Raw genomic sequence first — 9,949 nt, 5'->3', positions numbered from 1 at the left:
TTTATTAAAAATTACATATTTTCTGTAATGGCCCTGTTTTTTTTCTGTAATGGCCCTGTTTTTTTTAATGGCCCTGTTTTTCTGTAATGGTCCTGTTTTTCTGTAATGGTCCTGTATTAATGCCCAGTTAGGGTTTTTAATAAAGTTAATAAAATTAAGTTGTAAAGAGTATAACACCTTTTTGTATTTTATTTTATTTAGTAACCAGCAACCAACATTAAAGAACCATATAAAGGGATCACTGTTAATCCTGTTTTTCAACACATAACTTCTTTCAACTTAATTTTAAACTAAACTGTCATTAAAAGAGTAAGAGGGTACATCAAGTTGGCAGCAACACATACAGTTTTGTTCAGTTGGTTAATAAATGTATTAAGAAATGGGTGTTTCTATAATGGCCCTGCTATATGTCCTCGGTCAGTAATAATGGCCTCGGATGTCTGTGATTACTGACTTCCTCGACCATTAATACAGACCTTGGACATATAACAGGGCCATTATAAAAACACCCACTCATTAATACTATAGTACTACATGTGAATCAAATTCAATTGATTTTTGGAAGTGCTAACTCTCTTTAGAATGATTACGATGATGCAAGATTTATTTTCTTAAAGATAGACCAGCTGACTACTAGAGTGACTCAAGTTCTTTCATTTACATATAATACTGGGCTAGCAAGAGTACCTTCTTGGCTTCAAAAAATAAATTTAAGCCAGAAAAAAAGATACTAAGTGCCTTTGGATCTCAAAATGTTATTGAATATGTGTCTTACACACCTTTGTAAAAAGCAATAATGTATAACAAATTTAAGTAAATTCCAAGATAAATCATTGCCTTATTGAATGAGTTCGGCTTCGTGCTTTGTTTTGTTGCGATTTTTGGATTCGAGCGTCACTGATGAGTCTTTTGTAGACGAAACGCACGTCTGGCGTATATACAAAATTAAGTCCTGGTATCTCTGATGAGTTTATTTACATCGGCTGACCCAAGGTCAATCGGTATTAACCATATCGTCTTACAATCAGTCCTTACTGTAACTTAATAAAATGAACACGAAATTTACCAGAAAGTGCATGAATTTGAAAGTGGTCTTTTTACGGGGGTCAGTAGCTGAATAGCACAATAATCAATTAAAATGCATAGACTTTATGCAAGTCTCACTCCTACTCTTGTGTTTCTAGGAGCTCATTCATGGCAAGTGAGCTGGAATCAAATCTCAACTGACTATGATATTCACTTTTTTACTACAGCAAAAAGTAAAATCACAAAAATACTGAACTTAGAGGAAAATCAAATCGGAAAGTCCATAATCACATGGCAAAATCAAATAACAAAACGCATCAAAAACGAATGGACAAGAACTGTCATGTTCCTGACTTGGTACAGGCATTTTCAAATGTAGAAAATGGTGGATTAAAGTAAAACCTGGTTTTAAAGCGCTAACCCTCTCACTTCTGACAGTCTCATCAAATTCCGTTATATTTACATTGATGCGTTAACTAAACAGACACAATAAATAAAATAGTCAAAATATGGGTACATCAGTCATCATCGTATACAATTATAAAAAGAACAATATAACAGAACACAAACACATCTATCTACAAATCCAGCTTCTTCCACCAATGATAAACTGAAGATAAACGACAATTCGTACCTTCGTCAACTCCTACTCAACCGACTTAGATATGCAATATCTTATTTAGCATGATTTTGTTTCATTTATTAGGTTACCAGTATATTTTTTATTAAGTATAAAATGCAGGATTTAGGCCTTTAATCGTGAAGTAATGAATTCATTATTTTAAACCCTTGTAGGTAAATACGAATATAATAGAACATCATGATCAAGCTTGAACAACTCATAGCATATTTGAAAAGGATATTTTTTACTGATTTTACTAGGGTTAATATTAAAAGATTAAGTAACCATTTTGATTGTTTTAAGAAGTCTAAAGATTTTCTTGTATTTGTAAACAGCGCGAAAGCTTGGATTCCGGAAGTGATCATAAGAAATCCCCTCAAAAATCTATTTTTATCTAATTATATTGCGTGCGCATTAGTACGGCTACCGAGGTTAGTATAAAGTCTCTTCCCTGGTGTGTGTAGGCTGATTGATACTGGAGTACTTAAGAGTAGGTTTTCAAACAGAAATCCTCGGTCAACATCATTTATGTAAGTTTCTTCCTAATAATCAGCCAAACAAATATTTTATTGTTTTTAATTTACTTGAATAATAATTCATAAGTATTCATTATATATTTTTGTAAATATTGAATATAAACTCATCATAGATACCAGGACTAAATTTTATATATACGCCAGACGCGCGTTTCGTCTACAAAAGACTCATCAGTGACGCTCGAATCCAAAAAAGTTTAAAAAAAAAGGCCAAAGTAAGTAATAACAATAACGCATGAATTAAGATCGACATAATGGGTCATTTTTAAAAAATGTCGAATAATAAGTACACCCATGCTCATTTTTTAAAAATTTCTAATGGAAATTTCAGTTGTAATTGGTTAAATGAAAGATTGTAGGATTTATGATTCAGAACTTTAATAATAAAGACGATTTACATATATTTTGATAAGATTAAAATGTATTTAAGTACGATTTTTTGGTTATTTGTGTGCGTACAGTGTCAGAGTAACACATTTCAAACGATTTTTTTCCGATTTTCTGATCGCTTTGATATCTGCAAATGGGACTCTTTAAGAACGTTGATAATAACTCCAACGAAAAATCAGTTTCTTCAATATTATATTTTACATTTTGTCTACAAACTAAATTCAATCAGCGTACATGAAGTTCATGTCCATCCTGTTACTGCCACTTGAATCAGCCGTTAATTAATTTTTTCTATGAATATTGAATTAGTCAGCGTTAATTTCAAAAGTACAAAGTAACCTTAACATTTCATTTAGCACTTTTTTAAACGCCAGTGTTTCAAGACATTTGGTGAAGAAAAATAGAGTGTACCTTTTCCTTGTCTATGCCGTTACCAACATTTTGATTAATTCCACCAAAAGTATACTTGTAAACACTGGAATCGCGTATTGGAAACCAAAATCACAACAGAAAAACATTATCGCTTCACCAAACGGAGTAGATATTTCACAACAGCAATAAAAAATGAAGACATTTGTCTATTCTGTTATGTCTATCCTGTTATGTCTTACCTGTTACTATGGTTACAATAACATGATAGACAATTGTAGATAGAAACGTCTCTTAAAAGATTATCATAACATATAGTTGCAAACATAATGAAATCTTTTGTTGTTTGAACCCATCTGAAGGTTATAACGTCTTTTACTGCACAATTTAGCATTTGCAGGTGCAATACTGATATCGGTAACAGGATAGACAAAAAGTTAACAGGAGAGAACTATATATAGTTATATAGTTATATATCATTAACGTACGTTCCGGTTACAAATGAAATAAAGACCAAAGTAAACTTACGCGTGAGGGATTTACTGGGTGTTGGGTTTATTTGAAAGAGATATAAAAAATGCTGAACAATATGAATTGATATCTAAGACTTGCATTACTGGTGGTAATCTTTCTAACCTTTGAAAACCAATTTTTAGAAGCATTTTTCAGTACAATCTGAAAAATTGGCAATAATCTATTATTTCACAGAATGAATATATATAGAAGTTTATACTTTTGAAAACCATCTGAATGGCTACGAAAAACAAGCTTAAAATTATCTAAACCTTTTCTGAATAACCCGAAATTTCTTTTTAACATAGTAACAGGAGAGAAAAAATATTGTACCACCTATCAAAAAATGTATCAAGATATTCTTGTATGACATTAGTAAGATTGCATCTTTTAATATGTTGTTCTATAAGTACTGTTTGTTTTGATTTGCTTATGTAGAGGGTTGTTTGAATAAGTAACTTTTGATTTTTCAATTTCAAAATTCGACATTTATACACACTGATGTAACGGGAATCACAAAGGGATACATTCACCGAAGAACGTGAAATAAAAAAAACAAAATATTAAAAGATTAAGATTGCCCCCCCCTAGAACGCTGTTATATTTGAGTTATTTAAAGTTAAAAAAAAGAAAGGATATTGAGTTTAAAAATGACAAAACTTTAAGCACATCACAAAATCAATTAAATTTTGCACTGTATTCGCGACCATCAAACAATTTTTATATAACCTTACAATATGCATAAGGAAAACAATATCATTGTTTACATCATGTAAACAAAAACTGATTTTATTTACAAACCCGACCTGTTTATCATTTAAATATGCATTATTTTAAAATCTAGTTGTGTATTTTTCATATTTTCTTGTATATTTTCAGATAGTATATTTTTATTCCAATTAAAAGGCCCATGAAGAGCAAAGCAATTAATTACACTATTTGTTTTATAATTGAGAGCCACAAATAATTTTGACATTCATATATAAATATGCATATAATCAACTTAATTCTAAGATCTTAAGCAACAGCTAGACCAGAACCGCAAGCATATGAGTAAAAAGCAGTAATAAAATAGAATATATAAAGTATTAACAGGCAACTATTCTTAACGGGTTACATATAAACATTAAAAGGGAGGAAATCACTATGTGATCCGTGTAAACTTATCGAACCTTTAAACAAACTTATTAGTAAAGGTTATCTTATTAATGTTGTAATAAGATATTTGAATTTTTATTACATTTGCACTTACATCAACTTTGTCATCAACACATTAAAACATAACTAAATTTGTATTCCTAATGGGTTACATATACACACTAAAAGGGCGGAAATCACTATGTGATCCGTGTAAACTTATCGAACCTTTAAACAAACTTATTAGTAAAGGTTATCTTATTAATGTTGTAATAAGATATTTGATTTTTTTTTACATTGGCACTTACATCAACTTTGTCATCAACACATTAAAACATAACGAAATTTGTATTTTTTCGAATGGTGTTTGGAATGTATAAATACATATCCACGTTAATTTTCTTTTTAGAGATTGCTTTATCTATTTATTACATGCTACATATTTATTATAAAGGTTAGATCCTTACGATCCTACTGCTTACCCTACTTTTATTTTGGAATTGCACAAGTCATGTCTTCTTTGACTGTCCTTGGCGTTAAAACACTAAATCCCTGGGATGTCTTTTAGTTGTTAATTTTAGTTGTCTATTTGTTAATTGTTTTTGGCTTTTAACTAGCTTTCAGTAACTGCGAGTACTCTTAAGTCGTACTTTCGTGTTAATTTGACTTGTTGACACAATTTGTAATGCATTTCTTTAATTCAATGTTTACTAATTTTGTGTTATATCTCGTCTCACTATTTTTAATGTGTACCACCTTTGACAAGTATTCAGTACGACGATATATTTTCACTTATGTAATCTTACTCTGAACAACAAATTTATTCTGTAAAAAATGTTTACTTCTGTACTGTAACGTCTATGTTACATAGAGATCTACGTTTTCATATTGTATTTATATTGTGTCGTAAATCAAACTTATTCGTTAAGTGTATGTTTTCTTGTTTTTGTTTAAATGTCTTTTTAATCGAGTTAAGCCATTTCAATTGATATTTTATAGTGTGTCTTTTATAATGGAATTTTGTAATGTTAGACTACAGTCTCAGGTTAGGGAGAAGAATGGCGCATGTTAGAACGTTTAAACCCGCTGCATTTATATACACCTGTCCTAAGTCAGAAGCCTGTTGATCAGTGGTTGTCGTTTGCGGGTTCGGTTTATAGGTGTTTCTAGTTTCTCCTTTTTTATATAGATTAGACCATTGGTTTTCCTGTTTGAATTTGTTTTACACTAATCATTTGGGGCCCTTTATAGCTTGCTGTTCAGTATGAACCGAGGCTCCGTGTTGAAGGCCGTACTTAGACCTATAATTTTTAACTTTTTATACATTGTGACCTAGGTGGAAAGTTGTCTCATTGACACTCATACAACATCTTCTTATTTATATTGTATAAGTTCCAATAATTAGGTTTTTCCACTTTTCTGTGGAAAGACCTCTTGGTTTTCTTCTGATTATTATTAGGTTTTTCCACTTTTCTGTGGAAAGACCTCTTGGTTTTCTTCTGATTATTATTAGGTTTTTCCATTTTTCTGTGGAAAGACTTTTTGTTTTTTTTCTTCTGATTATTTTTTTTTTCTTCTTCATCCACATTTTTCTGAGGGTGCTTTTTAGTTTCGCAAGATGTCGCTTAAATTTTTTGTGTAAGATATCGAACAGTTAATAAAATTTTGAAACTCACCCTGTTAAGCTGAACACTTTTTATTGTAAGAGTTATCTCCCCAAAAACTGTTTTTCTTGTGTACAAATCTCCTTCGCAAACATTCAAGATTACCAAAAAATTATTTCACCAATTTGCTCGTTATATACTCATGATCTTAAATATAATTTTGACCGAAGCGGTTTGGAGACTTCATATGAGAGTTACTTCCCCTTTTGTATTTTTTAATAAGAAATATGTAGTTGTAATTGGTAAACCATAAGTGATAAAGACCTAGGGTCTTTTGAGTAAAGATCTTTGTTCCAAAAAAAAAAGAAAAATAGTATGCTGATTTCAAAAATTCATGGTTTCTGTGCCATATTTTGAAAATAAGGTTGATAATTAAATACTTCTGGTTGAAAAATGTTACTTCCGGTATCATTTAACTGTTTAATTTACACTGTTTCCAAAATTATATTGTTCTATATACTTTTCCATTCAAAAAGTACAAAAATATAGCTACTTCTTAATTGGGCTACGAAAACAATACATCTTTTACAGTCCACATTATACAGGTGTGTCGAAAATCCCATGAAGAAAATAGGGACAAGGTCAAAGGTCAAGGTCATTTCTAAATTTGTATTTTGGCCTATTTTCACCACTTTTCAAACACAATATACGATATCGACAACATATTTTTATTAAATGTTAGTTGCGACAAGTTGTAACACATACATATTGGCTTAAAGGGTGCGCTTACATCAAATTAGAGTTTTATCCCTCATTATTTAAAAATATGCATATGGGGATATAACTCATGAAAAAATATAATTTAGATCTAGGGTCTTTTGATTTGAGGTCCTTGGTTGATGACCTTGAAATTGAGGTTAAATTGACGTTTTAGATTTTGACCTTTGCTTTTACCTCATATGTATACATGATAAAGCCATGGGACTTTTTGCATTCAGTTGGAAGCCATTTGACCATGAATAAAGGAACCCCATTGAAACTGGAAGTAGCTATATTTTTGTACTTTTAGAATGGAAAAGTATATAGAACAATATAATTTTGGAAACAGTGTAAATTAAACAGTAAAATGATACCGGAAGTAACATTTTTCAACCAGAAGTATTTAATTATCAACCTTATTCTAAAAATATTGCATTGAAACCATGAATTTTTTTAAATCAGCATACTATTAGCTCTTATTTGAATCTGTTCTTGACATTTTAAACCAAAATTTTACTATTTTCATATCAAGATACTTGTTTTTTTTTGTGGAAAGACCTTCAATTGTTCTCTCAACTTTAATTTTAAATACCTTTAGTTTTTTTTGAACAGATATCCAATTGAACCTGGAAACTTGAGTTTAACATTTGGACATTTTCATACGTGTGTTTAGTTTTTCTGTACTTTTAAAACAAAAGTCACCTGAAAATTCATAGTATAGAAATATTCATGAATTTTGCTAATCCAAGAGCAATTAGAAAAACTCACCAAAATACTAAGCTTATCATTAAAATTCTGCGAAAGGTATAGGTCAACAGTTTTTTTTGGTCATATATTTTTGATTTACATAGTACCGATATCAAGTGAGTTCTGTATTTCGATTTAACACCCTTATAAAATTGTTAGTTAAGTTTAGTCTAACTGTATTTATTATTTACTGAATTTGTGATTTCATTTTCTTCAGAATGACGTATGGATGGAAAACATCCTTTATAGCCCTGACCATGGGATTTTCAACACACCTGTATAATGTGGACTGTAAAAGATGTATTGTTTTCGTAGCCCAATTTAGAAGTCATATCTCTCCTGTTATGGCCATTACAAAAGAATTAGAAAAGTACAATCACTCAGCAACATTTGTGCTTTCAACATCCATGGACAAAGAAATACGATCCAAGGGATTATCGATTAAGTCTGTAGTAGCAAACAGTCTTGATAAAGCGTCTTTTTTTGACGACGTACAAGCTATATTGGAAATGACAATGAATGGTTCTATGAATTTTCCCTTCCTTCAATTATTTAGAAATGCATATGATCACTGTCATTCGTTTTCGACCGATGATGAACTCTTCGGAATCATAGAAGCTGCAAAGTTTGACTATGCCATCGTTGATTATGGCCCTTTTCTTTGCTACGAAATTTTAGCATACAAACTTTCATTACCCTTCATTTTTGTTTCTGCAATCTATGATCAAAATCTCCACCGAACGCCATTTAATCCTGCCTATATGCCGGCATTCTTGTCAGGATTTACAGACAAAATGACCTTCTGGGAACGAATGATTAATACCGTATTGTATACTTATGAACTTATCAAACCCACGATGCCTTCGTTTGGATATCTTGTCTCTAAATATGTTCCAGAAAAGCCTTTTATGTCAAACAGCGAATTAAAAACTAGATTTTTGCTACACATAATTAACGGGGATATTTTAATGGATTATCCAATTTCCATTGCCTCGAATGCCATTTTATGTGGTGGATTGGCAGCCGGACCCTCTAAAACTTTGATGTCTAGGATAGAGTCATTTGTTGAGAAGTCTAAAGATGGCTTAGTAATTGTTTCCTTTGGTAGCATAATTAAGACATGCCCTGAAAAAATAATTAATAAATTAATTTCAGCCTTTCAAAAGATGAAGGATTTAAATTTTATATTTCGTAGTGGAGATTATGTAAAAGAAAATGGAAACATATTACTATTGCCATGGTTACCACAGAATGATCTGCTTGGGCATGTAAAAACGAAACTATTCATCACTCATTGTGGGAAGAGCGGCGTCTTTGAAGCTCTATACCATGGCGTACCAATGATTACATTTCCAATTGCTCTTGATCAAAACTCAAATGCAGCTGTTATAAAAGACAAAGGATATGGAATTTCAATGGATATTTTAGATTTTTCTGTGAACGAATTAGTTGACAACATCAATAAAGTAGTGCATAACAGCACTTTCTTGTTCAGCATTAAAAATGCATCTGAGATATTCCACAGTCGTCCACAAACCCCAAGACAAAGAGCAGCTTATTGGATAGACTTGGTGACTAAGTATGGGTCAGAGCATTTCAGACCAGCATCGCTAGATATGCCGTGGTATTCATATTTTATGGTAGACGTTTATCTAGTTTACCTTGTCGGACTAGTTTTGGCCGTATATTCTGTTAAGTTATTTCTTAAGTATTGTATTAAAATATGCTGTTGGAAAAAGAATGAAAAACAAAAACTGCAATGAACCTACGCGTGTTATGCAAATTGAATTTTTACACACCAAATCTAAATATGTTACAAAAAGATAATTTTCACTTAGTTTCTTTCATAATGTATGATATTAGAACACTAATACTGATACATGGATATCGACACGATTAAAATATTAATTTGATAAATTAACTATAAAGTATAAACGTTAAAAATAATAATGGAAAATTCACTTCTTACTATTGCACTAGAGATGACAGCGATGAAAACAAGCGTGAACGGGTAGAGATCAATCACCACAATGATATATATATATAAACAAGATTGCACACACTGAAATGTCTCGCCTTCTTTACTAATCATTGATATTATGTTGATAGTCCTAAGTATAAAGCTTTATTACAACTGTCACATAAACTTAACATTAATCAAGATAGCTAAACAAAGACCAATGAACCATGAAAATGAGGTCAAAGTCAGATGAATCATGAAACTGAGGTCAAGGTCAGATGAACCA

At 31.1% G+C, this 9,949-nt stretch overlaps 1 protein-coding gene across 1 annotated transcript; it reads left to right on the top strand.

The window, feature by feature from the left end:
• The first annotated feature begins 2,090 nt into the window (after positions 1-2,090).
• On the top strand, positions 2,091-9,572 carry LOC143042083 (UDP-glucuronosyltransferase 2B15-like). The gene is made up of 2 exons (XM_076214324.1): positions 2,091-2,178; positions 7,921-9,572. Exon 2 carries the CDS (start codon positions 7,922-7,924, stop codon positions 9,464-9,466), a length of 1,545 nt encoding a protein of 514 aa, XP_076070439.1. The 5' UTR covers positions 2,091-2,178; position 7,921; the 3' UTR covers positions 9,467-9,572.
• Positions 9,573-9,949: the final 377 nt, after the last annotated feature.

This window comes from Mytilus galloprovincialis, chromosome 8 (assembly GCF_965363235.1).
Source record: "Mytilus galloprovincialis chromosome 8, xbMytGall1.hap1.1, whole genome shotgun sequence".
Lineage (NCBI taxonomy): Eukaryota > Metazoa > Mollusca > Bivalvia > Mytilida > Mytilidae > Mytilus > Mytilus galloprovincialis.
Note: the sequence above shows the minus strand (reverse complement) of the source record. Positions and strands in the feature narration are given on the sequence as shown.

What these genes read in the sequence shown, in the direction of transcription:
- LOC143042083 (XM_076214324.1), top strand. Translation starts at nt 7,922, where the DNA reads ATGACGTATGGATGGAAAACATCCTTTATAGCCCTGACCATGGGATTT.